This window comes from Otolemur garnettii, unplaced genomic scaffold, assembly GCF_000181295.1.
Source record: "Otolemur garnettii isolate 467f Iridium unplaced genomic scaffold, OtoGar3 scaffold00032, whole genome shotgun sequence".
Classification (NCBI taxonomy): Eukaryota; Metazoa; Chordata; class Mammalia; order Primates; family Galagidae; genus Otolemur; species Otolemur garnettii.
In genome coordinates, this window is record NW_003852427.1 from 3,226,672 (window position 1) to 3,249,347 (window position 22,676).

At 38.9% G+C, this 22,676-nt stretch overlaps 2 protein-coding genes across 3 annotated transcripts in view; one reads left to right on the plus strand and one right to left on the minus strand.

Moving 5' to 3' along the window:
• The window catches only part of ACAD11 (acyl-CoA dehydrogenase family member 11), an 82,484-nt gene extending 81,141 nt beyond the window's left edge, over positions 1–1,343 (minus strand). Inside the window, exon 1 of the mRNA XM_023513069.1 lies at positions 1,131–1,343. Within this exon, the coding sequence (XP_023368837.1) occupies positions 1,131–1,279 (149 nt within the window). The 5' untranslated portion in view covers positions 1,280–1,343. The remainder of the gene's footprint in view (positions 1–1,130) is intronic.
• A 443-nt stretch (positions 1,344–1,786) lies between these two features.
• Positions 1,787–19,629, plus strand: UBA5 (ubiquitin like modifier activating enzyme 5). 2 transcript variants are annotated; one of them, XM_012804972.1, is made up of 12 exons: positions 1,787–2,181; positions 6,576–6,621; positions 6,734–6,823; positions 10,793–10,902; positions 11,747–11,833; positions 12,608–12,692; positions 14,041–14,145; positions 14,292–14,419; positions 17,676–17,811; positions 18,064–18,139; positions 18,300–18,406; positions 18,922–19,629. In XM_012804972.1, exons 1-12 carry the CDS (start codon positions 2,021–2,023, stop codon positions 19,003–19,005), a joined length of 1,215 nt encoding a protein of 404 aa, XP_012660426.1. In that variant the 5' UTR covers positions 1,787–2,020; the 3' UTR covers positions 19,006–19,629. The 2 variants fall into 2 exon arrangements, with proteins under 2 accessions (XP_012660426.1, XP_023368838.1); XM_023513070.1 differs by having other exon boundaries at positions 1,805–2,181; positions 6,734–6,818; positions 18,922–19,340.
• The last annotated feature ends 3,047 nt before the right edge of the window (positions 19,630–22,676 follow it).

The following is a 22,676-nucleotide window of genomic DNA, read 5'->3' on the forward strand; positions in this document are numbered from 1 at the left end:
CTATCTTTTTTTTTTTTTTTTTTGCTAAAATAGGGCTTGATACTCAAGAGTAATTTGTCCAAACTCCACAGCAAGTGTACTTGTTGAAATTTGAACTTTGGTCTCTTTTAGTTTGTTTACAACACAAGACTGCCAGGCTAGAGATCTCAGTTACTCTTTCCACCTTTTCCTTCATCCTCTAATATATATTGGGAAGTGGTAACTTAATTCTAGACCCCCAAATTGAGTCATCTTTACCATTTTCATTTTTACTTTCACTAAAATCAGTACTCAAAAAATAAAAATGCGAGTGATAAAATATCTCTAGCATACTGGCCCTTGCACCCACATTGCCGTACTTTATTTCATTGTTAGGTCTAATCAAAACAGGCAAGGTATTACAAATTACAAAACTAGTTCTTAAGTTTATATAACCTTTAAATTCCCACCCAATAAGCGGCAGATTCAGTTTTCTGATGAGATATGGAGGTGCCTTCAGGTCGGTATGGCTTTTTCTGAATGCTAGGACTCTTTTTACACCCTTATGTATTCTAAAAATAACATTTTAATAAAAAGTTTTAGGATGTTATATTAATAAAACATCAGATTAAAGCCACATTCACGATGGAGAAGGGTACTCAGACCACCTTCTGTAGTTCCATTCCCTCACTTAAAAAAACTGAAGGTCAAAGTGGGGCTGTGACTTGCTAAGTGGAAGAGCTAGGATTCGAATTCGATTCTCCATCTGATGTCACAAACAGCCTCCGTGGATTCTACCAAACGGAATCACACCATTTTCTCAGAAAAAGACCTAATGGGTGCAGCACACAGGTGAGAGAAGGCATCTATTTCCCACTGGGCTTCCAGCCTCATTTGCCTCCGTGAATCCTCGAGAGATATAATTCCACCTTTTTACACAGATTTCCTTCCCACAATGGAATGGTGAACGTTATTGTGCTTCTATTACTGCCCTTCAGTTGGTAAGACCCCAGAATCGCAAACAGGGGATCGGGAACAGAAGCTCCTGCCTGCGGCATGCGTTTTTTCAGGAAAAGCGATCGGGATCAATTTAGAAACCCATCCAGAACCAAAGGAAGGAAAACGCAAGGCACAACTTTGTTTCTCTTGGAGGCGAAAGCCGGCGTCTATACCTGTACTGGGCAACCGTCAGCGCGGCCTCGGGTTCGGTCCCAAAGCCAGGCAAGTGCCGGTTTAGGTAGATCTCCAGGGACTTGCAGTCGAACTTGTGCTGGGGCAGCACTTCGGCCGTGTCAGGCTCGCCAGCGGCGCCCGCTTCCATGACTGCCACCACAGGCCGCAGAAACGCAGGATCCACAGGTTTCGGCGACTAAGCCCTCGGTGCTGGAGCCGAGCCGTCCGAAGCGGGGCGGGTTCGGGCTCCAGCCAATCGCTCACACGCTAAGCGCCGTTGCCGAGCAACGCCAGACCGTGCGTCTGGTGTCCCAGGCTGTGGGCCAGGAGAGTTCTGTGTGTGTTCGGATTTCAATTCTTCTGTCCGCGTTAGAAATGCGGGCGTCAATTTTAGAGAAAGCAATGCCACCGTCATCGTTTCGGGCGCTAAAATTTAATGCACTGACAGGCGGAAGACCTCCAGGGTCCGGTTCACAAAAGGATCCGCCAGGACGTCGAGCCCAGGAATAAAAGACTCAGCTTCTCTAGCAGCCCGGTTAGTAAGGGAACATGGCAAGCCGCCTGCTCCGGACACTTTTGACTCTGGTCCTGCGGTGTCCCGGCCGAGCCAATCCTGCGAAAAAGGAAGCCAAAGAGGCGGGTTTTGCAGGGCCAGGGGGGAGCGAGTCGGCGACGCACAGGAAGCGGTAGCGGGGAAGGCCCCTGGGAGTGGCGGAGACGTGTCTGTCTGTGAGGGGCCGCGAGCGCTTCCCCGGGCTCCGTCTGGGCAGGGAGGAAGGCTGCAGCTAGGTGCCTTCTCACGTACCCCTCGCGGGCGCAGCCGAGCAGCGTGGGGCGGCGGCGGCGGCGAAGGCCGGGGCTGGGAGCGTTGGCGGCCGGGGTCCCAGCCATGGCCGAGTCTGTGGAGCGGCTGCAGCGGCGGGTACAGGAGCTGGAGAGGGAACTTGCCCAGGAGAGAAGTCTGCGGGTGCTTGGGGACGGCGACGGAGTGGCCGCCCGAGCCCGCATCGAGAAGATGAGCCCAGAAGTCGTGGATTCCAATCCCTACAGGTGACCTGGGTCGTGGGTCAGAGGCAGCTAGGGGCACCCACGGGGTCGCGGTCTCCCGGAGGTCAGGAGCGAGGCGCTTCCCACGTCCCGCTCCCACCCTATCCCGCTACCCTTTTATTGATTGGGGTTCCCATATGTTCAAGGCTGCGTCTTATTACGGGTCAGAAGATGTTCTTTCTCTTAAAAAGCCTTAAGTGAGTCAGCCATATGGTGCTGCTTTTTGTGCCTTCCGAGTATCCAGTTTAATATCGCCCTTCCCTCTATTAGCCCCCTCCCCACTCTGCATAAGACTGATAGTAAGAACTTTCAAAATATGACATCAGATGTAAAACTGGCTAAGCATACTTCGAGTTCGTAAAGGCTTCTTAGAGTATCTTAAATGGGAGTGGGCGGGGTTAGCCCCGATCTTAGATATTAGGGTGTTCCTTAACATTTCAGATCATTCCAGACCTGCCCCTCCTTCTTTTCTAAGAAGGCTTGTTAATTCAGAAAGCAGAATATACTGCAGTGGTTACCGGTAAGGTCGCTACAGCTGGACTGATTGGATTGAAATCCCAGCTCTTAGGCAAGTTCTGAACCTCTTTGCTTCAGTTTCTCACCTGTTAAACGGGGATAATAGTAATATCTATCTCTGTCATAGTTGTGAGGATTGGAAAAGTCAGTATAGGTGAAGTTCCTGGTGTAGTGCTTGTGCATGACTTTCTAGCTCAGCGCATGTAGTAGCAAGTGTTTAGTTATTGAGCTTTCACTATGCGCTACGCATTTTACATGCATTGTCTCTTCTCACAGCAACCCCATGAGATTGCTACTATCATTTTACCCCAAATTTATTAATATAGGTGAGAAAATCAAGGCTTAGGAGATCCACTGCAGGTCATAGAAATGATAGTTAACAATAAGGCCTGGACTTATTCAGTTTGTCTTAATCCAAAATTCACATGGAATTGTCTCCCCAGTAAAATTAAATAAGCCAGTGATAAGGCCCGAGTTAGAGACCCGCCCAAATAGAACGTCCAGTCCAGAAAGGAAACAGTGCACCAATCCCCACACCTCGGAACTTTCATATTCCCATCCTCCTTAACCCACCTGCTGACTTCCTTTTCCAACTCAGCTCACTCACATCTGAGTGGAAGAAAGGCCACGTTGCCCACACAGAACCTGGACTCGGATTCTTTTCGTTCCTATCTGGGAATAATCTCTCATTTTTGGTCCTTAACTTATTAGCCAATAGGTAGTGTAGCTAAAAGTGTGATGAAATAGGGAAAATGTTATTGTTAACACCTTTAAAGATGATAAGAGGTTTGATGTTAAAAGAGTTTTAGTTGTTTGTGACATCTAAAACTTCAGTATAACTTCTGGGTGCTTTGTTTTTACTGTATTGCCAAATATGAAGGGTTAACAAGCCAAAATTTTTAGAGATTGAATAAGCATGAACTGATATTTCTAATCAGAATGAGTAGAAACTATTCTATTTGACATCTTCGGTCATTTTTAAATTTTACAAATGAAGACTATGAAGTTTTTCCTTCAAGCATGAAAAGTTAAGGTATATGGGTCTTAGAATTAAAGTCATCTTTCAGACATTATTTGAAAGTGAGATGATCCTTAGACATTGTAATAATCACAAATAAAACTTTCAGAACTCAAGTGTAAACATTTAGTATTTTCTATCTCATTTGTAACATTTGCCCTTAAGATTGTGATATAGGAGATAGCATTTGACATCTGAAGCTGTTCATTGGTATATGGAAATTTAGTAAAGGTCAGCCTTAATTTTTTGACTTGTTCATTGAGCAGTTATTTACTGAGCACATTTTAACTCCAGCCCTCCTTAATGATACTATTTATCTTGTATTGAGTATTTCTTAGGTATAGACATTGTGGATACAAAGTAGATATGGTCTTTTCCCTTCAGAGCTGGCCAGATGAGTGTGAGATAGAAAGGTAAACATGCAGTTGCAATACAGGGGGTAAGAAGTATAGGGAATGTACAGGCTTATTGAAAGGTACAAAAAATGGGTATGTGTTCAACACCATTTTAATTGCACCTAGTGATAGAAAAGAAATATACTGTAGCGGTTACCGGTAAGGTAACAAAGACTTCTGACCCTCAGAGCCCTTTTTTCTTTAGTCTGGGAAACTAAATGGATGTGGAATCTTGATCAAACAGCACAAGTAATTGTGAAATTATGTGGTATAAAATATAAACATGTGGAGGGGAAAATAGAGGCTTTGCAATTAGGAAACCTGGTTTCAAATTCTGGCTCAGAAACCCAGCTCTGAATACTATTTACCAGTTAGCTGATCTTGGGCAGTTGATTAACCTGAATCTTCTTAGGGTTATTTGTAAAGATTGAAGGGAACATCAAGGTAAAGATGGCAGATTGATGATAGGAATTTGCTGGCACTTTCTACCCTGCCACACTAAACTGAGTATAAAGGAATTTTTAAAAAGGAATCCCCCACCATTGAAAAAAGAGGGTTTTCTATTAATAGTATTATTGATGGGAGGAGGGCTAGATCCCTGTACTTGAAGATTATAGTAACAAAATTTGGAAACTAGAAAATGGATGGATGAAACAGTTAACTGGTTTAGTGGGTTCAAAGAAGTTTGAATACTTCTAGACATGCAAGTTCTTTTTTTTTTTTTTGAGACAGAGCCTCAAGCTGTCGCCCTGGGTAGAGTGCTGTGGCATCACAGCTCACAGTAACCTCCAACTCCTGGGCTCAAGCGAGTCTCCTGCCTCTGCTTCCCAAGTAGCTGGGACTACAGGCGCCCGCCACAGTACCCGGCTATTTTTTGGTTGCAGCCATCATTGTTGTTTGGTGGGCTGTATTTGAACCCACCAGCTCAGGTGTATGTGGCTGGCACCTTAGACGCTTGAGCCACAGGCGCTGAGCTGACGTGCAAGTTTTTAAAATTTACCTTTGCTACAAAGGTGTTCTAAGCATAATAAGAGAATAAGATGAGAAATAATCTATAACAGAGGTTTTCAAACTTTAATGTGCATCACAGTTATTGGAGGGCTTGTTAAAACAGATTGTTAAGATTCCACAGCCAAGGTTTCTAATTGAGTGGGTGATTATAGGAGGGGCCTAATTGCATTTCTAGCACATTCCTAGATGGTGCTGCTGTTAATGATCCATAGAAACTTAAGAACCATTGAGCTACGCAGGCGTCTTCAAACTACTGCCCGCCCGCCAATGCGGCCCACTGGGTGTTTTTGCTGCCACTGCCTGTGCTGCTTAGCAGCCGACTCATCCCGGGGCCCACAGTCTGGCCCTCCAACGGTCTGAAGAACGGTGAACTGGCCCCCTGTTTAAAAAGTTTGAGGACCCCTGATCGGAAGCAGGGGATTAATACAAGATAAATGAAGAGAATTTGTAATATGCTGATGAGGGAGATCATAGGAAGAGAGCTATATGTGCAGTAACTCTAAAGAGACTGTCAGATTCTAGGATATCTTTAAGAAGATGAAATTGATAGAATGCCTCATGCATATGGGTTTATCTAGAGCAGCAATTCTCAGCCTGTGGGTCACGATCCCTTTTTAACAATGAAAATACATTGCGGCATTAAGAAGGCTGAGAAGCACTGATCTAGAGGAATTTTAGACTAATGGCCTAGAGTTGGGGTTGAATTTGTGAAAATACACAGGAAATTAAACATAAAGAGAGACAGTTATAAACTTCAGGGATAAGGGTTATAGAAGGCTAAGTTCTAATATATTGCATGGCCTAGTTGTGAACAGTTGACATATGGCCATATAACAATATTGGGAGGATAGGAAATGTCTGAGTACAGTAAGGATGCAATCTGATTTCAAGTAATGCCTAAAACTGAAAAGAAATAACAATGTTAGTATGTTATGGATATGATCGTAACAGATGTAAAAACTTTAAAATTTATGAGGATAATAAGAGAATCTTATTACTTAGAATCCTTGGCATACGATTGGTGCTTATTAAAAGTAGACATCGTCCGTTTTGGGGTAGAGGCAATGAGTGGAATTCCAGCCATGAGCTTATTTTGATGATGGAGATCTGAATGTTAAACATTAAACAGTAAATTCCATATACTACCAAAATATAGAAAAATGTTGAAATCACTTTGATCCTTAACATTTAAGTCAGTAGATTTCAATCTTGACTGCACATTAGAATATATGACAAGCTTAAAAAAATAAAAATCTTAGGCTACACCTGGGAGAGTTTTAAAAACCACCCAGGTAATTTAGTCTTATTTGCTAAAAGCCAGCTGTAAGAGTATTCCCCTATTTAAAGGATTAGTAATGAGTGAGTTTTAGTATTTAGTTTTTGTGATGATGTATGTCTTTCTGTATCATTATTTACTAAAAGATTGTAAGCTTTAAAACTTTTTTCTTTGTTTTAAGCCGCTTGATGGCATTGAAACGAATGGGAATTGTAAACGACTATGAGGTATGATAAACCTTTCCAAGTTTTTGAAAATGATTTCAGTAAATGAATATTATTTCTAGTGACATATTTGATGAAGAGTTATCAACCAACACATTAATTTTCTGTTCCACAGAAAATTCGTACTTTTGCTGTAGCAATAGTAGGTGTCGGTGGAGTTGGTAGTGTGACTGCTGAAATGCTGACAAGATGTGGCATTGGTAAGGTAAAAACATTTCTCTTTGCTTATTATATAGGGAATTGCCAACTCCTGGAGTAAATCAGGTACTAGTTACATTTTTTTCCTCCTTACTAATGGTTTGATTGGTAGTGTATTTATCCACATTGTTCTTTCTACTCAAAAGAGTTGAGACATATCCCCACCCAAACAAAAGTTGGTATTATTGCTGATTAGACAAAGACTATCTAATTGTGTTCAGGAACTTTTTGGTTTGAGGTAATACATGAATAATTTGAATTTTTGTGTTTTAGATATACGGAAGTTTAGGGAAGAAGGCTGTTAAATTGATAGCATGTAGCATGAGTGAACACTGAAACATCTAATATATTTTTATTAAATAATGTGTTTATACCAGTCAGAGTAGAAAGCATGTACCTTTCTTACTCTTGAATTTGAACTAGAGACTGCTTTGGATTTCACATTTTTTTTGTTGTTGTTGTTGCAGTTTGGCCTGGGCTGGGTTTGAACCCGCCACCCTCGATATATGGGGCCAGTGCCCTACTCAACTGAGTCACAGGAGCCTCCCATAAACTCATAGTTTTTACGTTTTTCTGTAATTGATTTGGATTGTGGGTAGGAAGGGAAAGAAACTTTCTTCTACCAAATTCAGTTTACTAACCTTAAATTTATAAAGCCGGCTCGGCACTTGTGGCTCAAGTGGCTAAGGTGCCAGCCACATACACCTAAGGTGGCGGGTTTGAATCCAGCCCCGACTGCCAACAACAATGACGGCTGCAACCAAAAAATAGCCGGGCGTTGTGGCAGGCGCCTGTAGTCCCAGCTACTTGGGAGATGGAGGCAGGAGAATCGATTGAGCCCAGGGGAGGCAGGAGACTCACTTGAGCCCAGGAGTTGGAGGTTGCTGTGAGCTGTGAAGCCACGGCACTCTACCCAGGGGGATAGCTTGAAGCTCTGTCTCAAAAAAATAAATTTATAAAGCCAAAGTCTATGATGTCAGATACATAGTGGCTGAATAGACAAACTTTCCACAATTACATACCCTTTAATTTGCCATTTTAATATAGCACATTTTTATCAACACTTTGTAATACGGGGTGTTGCCTGTAGCTTAGTGGGTAGAGTGCTGACCACATATACTAAGGCTGGTGGGTTCAAACCCAGCCCATGCCAGCTGAACAACAATGACAACTGCAACAACAACAAAAATAGCTGGGCATTGTGGTGGGTGACTGTAGTCCCAGCTACTTGGGAGCCTGAGGCAAGAGAATTGCTTATGCCCAAGAGTTTGAGGTTGCTGTGAGCTGTGACTCCATGGCACTTTACTGAGGGTGACATAGTGAGACTGTCTCAAAAAAAAAAATAAAAAAAAAAAATCTTGTAATATGCTGGTCCACCCCAAATTCTTATAGTCATTTTAAAATTGTCACACATATATCAGTATAGAAAAGACAGTATCAAATTACTGAAAATGTTTATTAAAATTTTAATATTTTTCAAAAGGCTTTTATAAAAGCAGCCAAAAAATGGTTTACAGCTGACTTAAGAACCTGAGCTGATTTGACTATAGTCAAAAATCAGTGGTTCTCAAGTTTGAGTATATTATTAGATTCATTTTAAAGCCTTATTAAAACATTGCCAGATAGTGGTTTTCATTCTGTACATGTCAGGGGGACCTAATAATTTGCCATTTCTTTTTTTTTTTAGAGATAGAGTCTCATTTTATCACCCACGGTAGAGTGCTGTGGCATCACAGGTCACAGCAACCTTCAACTCCTGGGCTTAAGCAATTCTCTTGCCTTAGTCTCCTGAGTAGCTGGGACTACAGGTGCCCGCCACAATGCCTGGCTGTTTTTTTGTTGTAGTTTGGCCAGGGCTGGGTTTGAACCTGCCACCCTCAGTATATGGGGCTGGCACCCTACCTACTGAGCCATAGGCGCTGCCCAATAATTGGCATTTCGAGCAATTCCCATGTTCTGGGCACTACACCTTAAGAACCACTGGATCTTTGCTATTCCAAGTCTGGTTCCTGATGACATAGTAGCATCAGCATCACCTGGGAACTTGTTAGAAATGAAGACTTTCAGATCCAGACTTTTTAAAAATCTCTGGGGATGAGACCTAGACTTTAAAAAAAAACTCCCAGTGATTCCATTGTGCGATCAAGTTTGTAAACTAAGAATCTGCACAGGTAAGGAAATCTTTCTTCAGTCTATAAAACAAATAAGCAGCTAATTCATGGAATGAAGTAGGGAAATAGGATGGGAAACCCAGAAAAAATCTAGAATCCCTTGAAAGTATCTGCGGTGCCTTGGATTACTTGATCTATTAATAGAGGCTTTATTATTTTATTTTATTTTTTTGAGACAGAGCCTCAAGCTGTTGCCTTGGGTAGAGTGCTGTGGCATTACAGCTCACAGCAACCTCTAACTCCTGGGCTCAAGTGATTCTCCTGCCTCTGCCTCCCAAGTAGCTGGGACTATAGGTGCCCACCATAGCACTCGGCTATTTTTTCGGTTGCAGCTGTCATTGTTGTTTGGTGAGCCCGGGCTGGATTTGAACCTACCAGCTCTGGTGTATGTGGCTGGCACCTTGGCCACTTGAGCCACAGGTGCCAACCCAATAGTGCTTTATTTTACAGATGAGACTACAGGCCTAACAAATGAAATTGATTTACCCTTGATCAAAGCTAATTAGTGGCAGAGATACAACTCACATCCTTCCCCCAGTTTAGTGTTTCTTGCAACTTACTCAATATATAAGTTAGGAGAAAGAAACTACTTTAACACTTGGCCTGACCTAATAATTATTCATTGAATAAGTTTAAATAAACTATGTCTCTAATAGTATTAGAAAATTACCATGGAGAGAGGCTGGGCATGGTGATTCATGCCTGTAATTTAGCACTCTGGGAGGGCAAGGCAGAATTGCCTGAGCTCAGCAGTTTGAGATCACCCTGAGCAAGAGTGAGACCCCATCTCTACAAATAGCTGGGCGTTGATGGTGGGCCCCTGTAGTCCTAGCTACTTGGGAGGCTGAGGCAAGAGGATTGCTTGAGCCCAAGAATTTGAGGTTGCTTTGAGCTCTGATGCCAGGGCACTCACTGAGGGCGACAAAATAAGACTGTGTCTCCAAAAAAAAAAAAGAGAAAAGAAAAAAAGAAAGAAAAAAATTACCATGGACCATGGAGAGTATAATTGAGATCTTTTCTAGCAGGATGTTAAGGATTATCTCTTGGGGATGTTATTGTGAGCTAGGTTTTTTTTTTTTTCCTTTCTTGTTTGTGTATTAAGAAAATTCCATTTTTATTATTAAATTTGTGATATTGAGAATTATATTACAGGTTCATAGAATTTTAGATCAGGAAGGGACTTTGGTAATCCTTGGCTCTAGCCTATTTTCACTGATAAGAAATGTGATCTTATGGCCATTATAAATCTGTGTGTGTGTATGAGAGAGAGAGAAATGCTGTTTGAAACAGGCCTAAGTGTATAGCAGGAAAAAACTATCTGGCTGGTCTGAAATAAAGTTTTAGCCATGTGATGGGTATATGTTGTGTCATACATACAAGAGAAGTCAGGTTATGCTGTAATTTTAAGTTATAGCATTTGTTTTTATCTTAATTACATTTCATTTGTTTAGTGGTCTCTTGGCTTTTACAAAAAATTAGAATGCAGTAGGATTTTAGCAGAATTTTTAAAAACTGAAATGAAAATACCTAGATCTGAATCTCATTTTCATTACATATGGGCTGAAACTAGGGCATTACAAGCACCCTAGTTGCCTCACTTCTAACATAAAAGATAAAAGTACCTGTATACACATACTTAGCTCACATGAGCATTCAGTGAATTAATATATGACAGTGTTTTAAAAGTGAAGTAATACTATTATCAAATTGTTAAACCTATTGAATATAAAGTTCATTAGTTTATTCTTTGTTATTTTTACTTTTTTGGTATGTTTTTCATCAGAATACTGCTATTTTCATTTTAGTTGCTACTCTTTGACTACGACAAGGTAGAACTGGCCAATATGAATAGACTTTTCTTCCAACCTCATCAAGCAGGATTAAGTAAAGTTCAAGCAGCAGAACATACATTGAGGTAAACAGAACAGCAAGTAAAGAGTTCAGTGAAATCTTACTTTTTGTACTTGGTATGAGTTAACCTACTGTATAAATGGATCTGAATTTTTCTCTATAAAAATGCACATTGCACTTATGCAAAGAATTCTCTTACCTGTTAGACATGTGTTGGCATAATGGGGTGGGGAATTTGCAGCCTCAAGCCCACATGTGGCCCTCTAGATTCCCTGTCAACTCCTTGACTGAATCCAGATTTCATTTGTTCTGCAAAATTTGGATTTAGTCAAAAGGTTTCAAGGATCCACAGGACCACATGGGGTCCCAAGGCCATAGGTTCCCTACGCACTGCTCGACTATGTAGTTGTATGTAGTGTGATAGCAGCAGTAGGCAACACAAATGTAAATGAGCATGTCTGCACCCCCAATAAAACTTTACGTTTGGTCGCTGAAATTTAATGTAAATTTCTTGGAATATATTTTTCTCTTTTGACTTTTCCCCCCAGTCATCTAAAAATGTAAAAACCATTCTTAGCTTGAAGGCTGTACATATTGGTAGGCCAGACATGTACTGAATTGAATAAGACCAAAGAAACTTTTGTTGTCACGCTGAGCTGTAGCTACCAGAAGTGGTAGAGTCTGAATTCCCAGCACTTAACTTGACCCAGGTTGGGGTGGGAATATTTTTGTAGTCTTTATGACAATCTACACGTTTTTGAGCCTAGTCCTTGAAGTGGGAAAGAGAACTTTGGGGTTTTCTTTGAATAGCTACTTTGAAGTGTATTAAATGCTCCTTAGCTCTTTCAACTCTTGTCCTTTTTTCTTTCTATAGTAGTTTGTATAATCTCTCCTTTTTTCCCTCTTAGGAACATTAATCCTGATGTTTTTTTTGAAGTACACAACTACAATATAACCACTGTAGACAACTTTCAACATTTCATGGATAGAATAAGGTAAAATTTTCATTTATGAATATTTTGTTCAATGTCCAGCTCAAGTATCATTTGAAAATCTATTAGAAAAATGTAATGATTAACTCAGTGAATTGGGAGATATACAGATATATTTAAAATAGTTGTCAATTTTAAATTGCAATTTTTTTGGCAGACATGGTGGCTCATACCTATAATCCTAGCACTTTGGGAGGCTGAGGTGGGAGGATCACTTGAAGTCAGGGGTTTAAGACTAGCTCAAATAACACAGCAAGACCTTGCCCCTTCTATTTTAAAATACAAAAAATTAACCAGGCATGGTGGTGCATGCCCATACTCCTAGTTCCTTGGGAGTCTGAGGCAAGTGGATTGCTTGAGGCCAGGAGTTTGAGGCTGCAGTGAGCTGTGATCATGCCACTGCCCTCATGCCCGGGCAACAACACAAGACTCTGTCTCAAAAAACACAACAAAAAAATAGTAATTTTTTTGGTGTAATTTTTATATTAAAGCTCAGTAAAAAGTATGTATTTTCCAAAAACAATAGAAAAAAATAAAAAGCAAACAAGCAAAAACCTCCTGTAACCAGGGATATAACCAGGGATTCTTGATTTTAAGTTCTATGTTGTAGATTATATTTCTCCCTAAAAACAGTTTTCTTTAGAATCTGTCACAACACCTCTGAAATAATGAATTACAGTCAGTTAGCTTTGATTACATTTACATTTGTAGTGAAGCATTCTAATGTATTAGAATATATTTTGTGTCTTTCAAATAAAATTTATTTTCTTTGACTAGTAATGGTGGGTTAGAAGAAGGAAAACCTGTTGATCTAGTTCTCAGCTGTGTGGATAATTTTGAAGCTCGAATGGCAATAAACACAGTGAGTATTCCTATTGTGTAAGATGTTATACTCCTGGATCATATACATTTTCCTGTATATTCTATCAGTATATATAATCCCCATCTTAAAAATAGTTCTGAATTTAAATCCTTTTTGTGTTTATTTTTAATATTCTTAGCCTTCCATTAAAATTTATTCTACAAGCTATGGGACCTGTCTAGCCTCATTGATATGCATATGTTATGGTGTCCCAGTCTCTTTTATGTTAGTATTTGTATTTACTTCAGAAAAATACATATTGTCAAAATTTCAATAGATTTAGAGGGTACAAGAGTTGTTACATGGATGAATTGTATGATGTCAAATTCAAGACTTTTTAGTGTACCTGTCACCAGAATAGTGTACATTGTACCTGATAGGTGATTTTTTATTCCTCACCCCTCCCTATCTTGATTTCCCCTTCTTAGTTTCCATTGAGAATCTCACTCTTGTTGTCCAGGCTCGAGTGCAGTGGCGCAGTCATAGCTTGCTGTAGCCTTAAAGACTTGGGTTCAGAAGATCCTCCAGCCTCAGCCTTTTTGGTAGTTAGGACTATACTCCTGAGTCACCAGCCCTGGCTAATTTTTAAATTATCTGTGGAGATAGGTTTCACTGTGTTGCCCAGGCTAGTCTTGAACTCACAGCCTCAAGTTAGCCTCCCACCTCAGCCTCTCAAAGGGTTGGGATTATAGGTGTCAGCCACCATGTCTGGCCAAGAATTCTTTTTCATTTGAATTATTATTTTTAACTTTTCAGATGATATTTTGGTATTTTTTTGTTGCTGCATTTATTTTAGAAAAATGAATTTTTACATTAATCTGACAAGATAGCCAATAAACTTTGGTTCAGTTCAATAAAGAGATATTTACTGATTGCTTCTTGAATATTGTCAGTCTTTAAATAAATAGACTGTGGTAATTACCAAAGAATTCCACTATTTGGCAGTGCCCATATCTCAATTGTTAGGGCACTGGCCACATATACCCAAGGTGGAGGGTTCAAACCTGGCCCGGGTCTGCTAAACAATGACAACTACAGTCAAAAATTAGCTGGGTGTTGTGGCAGGCACCTGTAGTCCCAGCTACTTGGGAGGCTGCGGCAAGAAAATCGCTTAAGCCCAAGAGTTTGAGGTTGCTGTGAGCCGTGACACTACGGCACTCTACTGAAGGTGACATAGACTCTTATTCTCAAAAAAAAGGATTCCACTATTTAAAATTTTCCTCATTTCTTCCAATAGTTAGTTTTTAGAAAACTAGGGCAATCTATTCTTTTAAACCCTAATTTTTCATGAAAAGGATTTATTATAAATTACTTCTTTTGTGTTGTGTTTTCACCTTTTTCTTTTAAGGCTTGTAATGAACTTGGACAAACATGGATGGAATCAGGGGTCAGTGAAAATGCAGTTTCAGGGCATATACAGCTCATAATTCCTGGAGAATCTGCTTGTTTTGCGGTAGGCTTTTTCCCACCCAACTGTTAGGGGCATTGAAAATGCAATTACAATTCAAAAGATCAAACTTAAGTGTAAGGAATATTATTTGAAACATCTCATACTTTTTCCTCTTTTTTTTGACAATGTGTTTTATCTTTTTCATGTAGTGTGCTCCACCCCTTGTAGTTGCTGCAAATATTGATGAAAAGACTCTGAAACGAGAAGGTGTTTGTGCAGCCAGTCTTCCTACCACTATGGGAGTGGTTGCTGGGATCTTAGTACAAAATGTGTTAAAGTGAGTGATGGTTAATTATTTTGAATGGACTTGTATGCTTTTGATAAAATAAATGTGTTTCATGAAGAATTTTAAAAATTCAAATTACCAGGCTTGGTGCCCATTGCACAGTGGTTACAACGCCAGCCACATACACTGAGGCTGGCAGGTTCGAACCTGGCCAGGACCAGCTAACCAACGATGACAACTGCAACAAAATATATAGCGAGGCATTATGGTGGGCGCCTGTAGTCCCAGCTACTTGGGAGTCTGAGGCAAGAGAATTGCTTAAGACTCAGAGTTGGAGGTTGCTGTGAGCTGCGACGCCACGGTACTCTACCCAGGGCAACATGGTTGAGTCTCTGTCTCAAAAAAAAAAAGGGCAGCACCTGTGGCTCAAAGGAGTAGGGTGCTGGCCCCATATACCAGAGGTGGTGGGTGCAAACCTGGCCCTGGCCAAAAATTGCAAAAAAAAATATTGAAATTATCAACAAAACCCCTGCAAAACCAAAAAAAGTTGAAATTACTAGCTTAGTATTTTTTTCAAATTTACATGTTTATTTTAAATTCAAATATTTTATATATGTGTATATTTTTATGTAGGGTGTCCATAAGGTTCATGTGTAATTTAAAATAGTAAAGTATTAGACTTTATGGACACCCTGTGTATGCATTTGTGTACTTTTATCTGTAAATATATTGATTTAAATGCATTACTATTACATATATTAATACATATATGTGTATATGTACATATTCATGAATATATATGAATATCAGTTACTCCTTGCATTTGGCATAGCTGTATGGTGTTCCTGGTATATTTATTTATAAATAATTAACCACATGATTTAAATCTCTGCAAGGGTGACCAGTGGTGGAGACTTAGGCATAAACACACTTACCTCCACTATCCATTTTTTTTTGTGGAGACAGAGTCTCATTCTATCGTCCTCTGTAGAGTGCGGTGGCATCACACAGTTCACAGCAACCTTCACCTCCTGGGCTTAGGCGATTCTCTTGCCTCAGCCTCCAGAGTAGCTGGGACTATAGGCACCCACCACAACGCCCGGCTACTTTTTTATTGCAGTTTGGCTGGGGCCTGTGTGGGTGGGGCGCCAGCCCCATATACCTCCACTATCTTGATTTAAGTCTTGTCATTGTCATCATAGCTCACAGCAATCTCAAGCCCTGGCATCCTTGTAGCTTATAGCAACCTCAAACTCTTGGGCTCAGGCGATCCTCTTGTCTCAGGCTCCCAAGTAGCTGGGACTATGGGCATGCATCACGACGCCCACCTAATTTTTTCTATTTTTAGTAGAGCTAGGGTCTTGCTCAGGCTGGTCTCAAACTCCTGAGGTCAAGCAGTCCTCTTGCCTTGGATTACAGGTGTGAGCCACCTTGCCTGGCCCTAAACTTTAAACAGAAGAAACAGGTTTCTTTGCAGCTAAAATTCATCACAGAATTTATGAACCAGTTCATACTTTATTGAAATCAGAAACTCTTTAGGTATTCCCTAATTCATTTTTTCCCCTTACCTTATAATTTTATATGCTTAGTATAGAAAATTTAGATGTAATAAGAACAAAATACAATATGATACAAGAAGCCACCTTGATGTCAGCGTCAGCTGCTAGCAAAGAAATTGTAAAAAACATATGAAAGACCTCTCAAGATAACAGTCTAAGGCTATTTCATATAACAGCAGATAGTCTGTACAACATCAGTAGACCCTATATAGTTTTTCTTTTTTTTTTTTTTTTTGAGACAAGAGTCTCACTATGTCACCCTCATTAGAGTTCTATGGCACCATAGCTCACAGCAACCTCCAACTCTTGGTCTTAAGTGATTCAGCCTCAGCTTGCCTCAGGCTCCCAAGTAGCTGGGACTACAGGCTATTAGCTGGCCTGGGCCGGATTCAGGGCCAGGTTTGAACCTGCCAACTTTAGGTGTATGTGGCTGGTGCCATAACCACTGTGCTACAGGTGCTGAGCCAGTACTTATATAAATAAAACATTTTGTAGTATTATACAAAAAAAGGAAAGAAAGAATCATGGCTACAAAGTATTCTCTTAAGGATATGTCATATTTAGCCAGCCCATCTACTGATGCACATTTAGGCTGCTCATAAGTCTTCTTATTACTAATAATGGTGTAGACAACATTTTGCATAAATCTTTGAATACCATATTTTTGTGTAGTGTAAATTTTTAGAAATGGAAATTTTGAATTTATGCAGTATTCATATTGACAGGCATTACTGAATTTCTGTTACATAAGGATTATATATTTCCACCATAGCATAGGAGTATCTGGTTCATTTATACCTCTGGTAATATTGGGTAGCATCAAACTCTTTATTCTTTGTCAATCTGATAGGTAAGAAAAATAGACATTTCATTTGAATATTCATTTGTGGAAAAGGTTGAACACTCAAATTTTCTGCTAATAACCTTTGCTCTGTATTTTTGTCTTTATATTAGGAAGGTGCATAAAAATATTTGCAAAGTAAATATTGTCATTTACCTTTTGTACACAAGTTTTTTCTCTATACAGAAGATTTTAAAAGGAATAATGTTTAACTGGGGAAGAAGCAAGTTATTGCTAAAATTTTTAAAAAACAGATTGAGGACCATATTTTAGGTATTTTATTTAATTAATTAATTTATTTATTTTGAGACAGAGCCTCAAGCTATCGCCCTGGGGAAAGTGCTGTGACATCACAGCTCACAGCAACCTCCAACTTCTGGGTTCAAGCAATTCTTCTGCCTCCGCCTCCCAAGTAACTAGGACTACAGGCGCCCACTACCAACACCTGGCTATTTTTTGGTTTCAGCTGTCATTGTTTGGCAGGCCTGGGCTGGATTCAAATCTGCCAGCTCAGGTGTATGTGGCTGTGGCTGGCGCCTTAGCTGCTTGAGCCACAAGCACCAAGCCATATTTTAGGTATTTTAAAAACATACTTTCTCACATTTTAATGTCTCTGAAATCATTATCCTTCTTAAAGTTGTTGCCATGTCGTAGTTTAATTGCAAGCACTGTCTGTATTAGAAGGTCAGAAAATAACAGTGCGTTCCATGATAAATGGAGTCTTTTTTTCATTCAATAATATTCAAATATCTCATCAGGCAGGAATTTTAAACAAGATTGAATTTCTGTTTTCTGGGTTACAGATTACAAAAATCATTACCTACCTGAAAATCATTTTTAAAAGCTTGTAGTTACTATCTTGTATTTTTACAGTTTTATTTAAGCTTACTTTGATTTGTTTTTCTAGGTTTCTGTTAAATTTTGGCACTGTTAGTTTTTACCTTGGATACAATGCAATGCAGGATTTTTTTCCTACTATGTCCATGAAGCCAAATCCTCAGTGTGATGACAGAAACTGCAGGAAGCAGCAGGAAGAATGTAAGGTATGTGTCTATTTGTCAGAATGCATGGGGGTGGGGGAGGGTCATATTGCATAGGACCGTAACTTTAAAAAAAGAAGCTAATATAAGATTGATGGATTCAGAATTTTTATAGTTTAAATTTATTCATCATACTTCAAAAAATGAAAGACCTGTCTTCTGATGACATAAAAAGCCTCTCTGAATTGTTGACTAATGTTTCTGAGAACTGAGAATGAGTAAAAACACTTTTTTGATTCTATTTGATTTCTGCAGAAAAAGGCAGCAGCACTGCCCAAACAGGAAGTTATACAAGAAGAGGAGGAGATAATACATGAAGATAACGAGTGGGGTAGGAGTTCTGTTATAAACTGAAACGGCAGCATAAAACAAAACCTTTTATGGTAGGGGATGTAATTATAAGATTATGTAAATTATAGAACATAAATATGAGTAAGTATTGCTTACCAAGTTCCTTAAGAACTGCTATAGGATCAAATTTAACTCTACAGGTATTGAGCTGGTGTCTGAGGTTTCAGAAGAGGAACTGAAAAATTCTTCAGGTCCTGTTCCGAACTTACCTGAAGGAATTACAGTGGCATATACAATTCCAAAAAAGGTACTTCAAAAATCTGATTTACTGCTAATATAAGAGAAAACGTATGCTTACCTTCTTTAATCTTTATTCTGTTTTGTAATGCCAATGTAGTATTTCCTGATTTAGGGGTCTTATGCTACAGGCATTAAGGTGTGAGAAATAGAGGTACTCAGTGTTAATATGAAGATATTCATAGCTTAAACTATTTAAAAACAGACATGCAGTAGTTTTGTTCACTCATCAATAAATTATAATATTTTGATTAAATGACAATATCATTTTTATATATTGATAGTTTTAGCCACGGTATCATTTAAAAAAGCTTCAGAGGAGATGTCAAGAGTATTGAAATTACTGCCTTATAAATCAGAAAGCTGGGCAAAGTATACTACTCTCTTAAAAATTAGAAGGAGTATTTATTAAAGAAAATTTACTTTATAAACTTGAGCATGATTAAAGCTCACTGACTATATATTCTAAAGTATCAAAATTTTATATTGTTCTTTTTTCACTATATTTCCTTTATTTGTTGATAGCAAGAAGATTCTATAGCTGAGGTAACAGTGGAAGATTCTGCTGAAAGCTTGGAAGACCTCATGGCCAAGATGAAGAATATGTAGATGATGGGCATATATTTTATTTCTCATGTTAAAGCCTATTCTTTTGAAATGAAAAAAAAAATAGGGCAACACTAATTGATGTAGAACCTTAATTGAATTGTTGCACTTTTTGAAAATACTGTGACTGTTGCTCTCCTCACCCCCAATTAAATCATTAAGTCTTAAAATGTATGTTTCATTCTAGTAAGGAAACTCCAGAGGACTTTTGTAGGCAGTTATATATCTTACTGAAACACAGGCATTGAAATATTTTGGCATTTTGGAGAGGAGGAAAGGCCAGTGTGATCCTATGTTTTTTTTTTTCCCAGTAATCCCTTGTGGTCTGTTGCATGAGGACATGGATTAAGAAATGGTACATGATGCTCAAATAGAGGGAGAAGGATGAGAGGTACAGCCTGCAGAGCTACCCTCTACTCATGTATTGAATTGCTATCTACAAGAAAGGCACCGCCCACTTTCACAAACTTGACCAACAATGAATTTTAAATACTTAATTTATAAAATAACATCCTATCAAATGTTTCCAGATGAAATATAAGTTGAACTGTAGTCATTGGAAAGTTTGTAAACCTGTGAATTATATATTCAAAATAAGACAAAGGCTACTAAAAGGAAGTTGTCTTCCTTTCAGGAAGTATAAATTATATTTTATATAGAATATAATGAATAAAAATCATTGTATCCATGGAACATAGATCCAGAAACACTGGACTTTACCGAGGTATAAATTTAGACTAAGATCATCTAGGTTGTGATCATATAGGCTACTCCTGAATACTTCATTTAAATTTGATACTTGAGATAGGGAAATACTGGCACGGTTTGTCCTATAGAGTGGGCATAAGTTCTATATTGCCTCTGCAATAACTGACTTATATTAATTTACTGGAAAGATATCATTTTCCCTGATTGGGACCAGTAAACTGTAAATTAGTATGAGTTTTGTCTGGAGCTGCATACAAATAATGGAGGCATAGAGAACCTTGGTTGAAGTAAATTCCCAAGGGTTTGAAGACCAATAAATAACATGCAGGTGTAACTATTACCCACAGACTGTTTCTATGCTAATCTATTTCGATGGTTTTTACTTTGAAGATACATATAAATTATCAGATACATATAAATTATCTTTCTGGGGGGAAGTGTTAGCTTAGTAATTATAATCAATATTTCCTACTTTAAAATAAAGTTCTAAAAACTTTAGAAAGTCTCAAGTATCAAATATGTTCAATGTATTAGTTTCGAGATTCTAAGAATATACTGTGATTCTTTTTTTTTGAGACAGAGTATCACTTTGTCACCCTCAGTAGAGTGCCAAAGCATCACAGCTCACAGCAATGTCCAGCTCTTGGGCTTAGGCAATTCTCTTGCCTCAGCCTCCCGAGTAGCTGGGACTACAGGCACCCACCACAATGCCCGGCTATTTTTTTGTTGTTGCAGTTTGGCCAGGGCTGGGTTTGAACCCACCACTCTCTGTATATGGGGCCAGCGCCCTACTCACTGAGCCACAGGCACTGCCCTATACTGTGATTCTTATTTTAGAGTGAATCAGGAGAGCGGGGGGTGGGGGTGGGGTGTAATTTTTCCAGCCATGAAACTTGGGTTGCCTAGGTAGGTCTTTTACCATTTTTAAAAAATATAGTTTATTCAACTTAAAGCAACATTTTTAGCTACTAGAGAAGTCTTGAATTTCAAAAATGAAATGTCTTTCTAAAGTAATCCTTTGGAGACTCTGGTACAAGAATGATTGATGAAGTATAATATTAGAATTCACCACTTCTAACGACCTGTCATCTGCTCTGACTTGGAAGTGCACTGCTGCCTATGATGTTTTTCTAACAGTCTATGTGCTGTGAAAGCTTGTAGAAGGTGGCAACTGATTAAAAGAAATTAATTCCTGAGTACTACATTACTAAGTAAAACCACAGAGTTTGTTTAAATCCGATTGTAAACACTGTTGATTCTAATGTAAAAACTGGAAAAGCAATCCCCAGATGATTGCTTTAACACAGAGACTCTAAATCAGGTGTGTCCAACCTTTTTTTCCCTCTGCCACACACCAGAAGAATAAGAGCTGTCTTGGGCCACGTAGACACAAACATTAAGCTGATGAGCAAAAAAAAAAAAAGAGGTCCATGCATACTTTTCATGATATCCAATGCCACAGATGAGCAAAAAAAATCCTTATAAAAATCAGCATGTGGCCCACTGCCAGAGGTTGGACACCCCTGCATGACAGTAAAGCAAACGATATTTATCTTTTAATTCCTTTCACAGTGAGAAGTTAAATTTATGGTTATACTCCAACACAGTAGAGAAAATAAGGATCATGTGTTTCTTATAAAAATACTTCGTGGATTATGTACAAATACATTGATCAACACAAAAAGGTAACAGCCATTATGAATATAAAGCTTTGACCCACCTCCATCATACTTTTTTCTTATCTCCCTTTTTGTAAAATACTAATTAATGAAAATTATAACTAAGCAAAATTTGTATCCTACTAATTCAGATTTGTAATTGAGTTGTCTGAAAGTTACATTTTTCATTGTGAAGGTGTATATTAATGTGAATGTAATATTCCTATTTATTTCAGAACCTCAAATACACATACATATACACACAAAGAGATGCTTGTCCCAGCTATTTTTATTTTTTTGTTTTTGAGACAGAGTCTCACTATGTTGCCCTTGGTAGAATGCTGTGGCATCACGGCTCACAGCAACCTCTAACTCTTGGGCTTAAATAATTCTCTTGCCTCAGCCTCCTAAGTAGTTGGGACTACAGGGGCCCACCACAACACCCAGCTAAATATTGAGTTGTCTGAAAGTTACCTTTTTCATCGTGAAGGTGTATAGTAATGTGAGTATAATATTCCTATTTCAGAACCTCAAATACACATACATATACACATAAATAGATGCTTGTCTCAGCTATTTTTTTTTTTTTTGCAGTTTTTTTTGGGGGCTGGATTTGAACCCGCCACCTTGGGCATATGGGGGATTTGAACCGCCCTACTTCTTTGAGCCACAGGGGCTGCCCTGTCTCAGCTATTTTTAAGTAGGCATTCCACATGAAAACATTTAATTTGGTAGTACAACAAGATCAAAATTTTTGTTTATTGTACTTAAGTTCTTTTGAAATATATAATTTACAGTGATCATTCCCAACTATAACTTTTATCATAAAGTCACTCTGAGTAACATTAGAAGTTTCTGCTTTTTTGTGTTTTTCAAGTCTAATACGTCTATTTTTCTTAAATATATAAGATTTTTCCTTTTTTCAGGGTTCTAGAGTATTTATTTTCTACAGCAGTTTTCTGAAGGTAGTAAATTTAATTCATTACGTAAACAATATATTACTTTATATAACTAAATCAAATTTTAAGCCCTAATTGCTTATTTCTAAAATTAATGTCTAGTAAGTCTAGTAAGTTTGTGAATTCAGTTACTCTGCGCCTTTCACAGGCTGGCAAACCCAGAAAGATATGGTTACATTTTATTTTCTATTTTCCTTCTTGAACTACCCCCCAAAAGGCAGAGGACGTTCATTTTTTTTTTTGAGACAGGAGCCTCAAGCTCTCCCCCTGGGTAGAGTGCCATGGCATCATGCTCACAGCAACCTCCAACTCCTGGGCTCAAGCGAGTCTCCTGCCTCAGCCTCCCAAG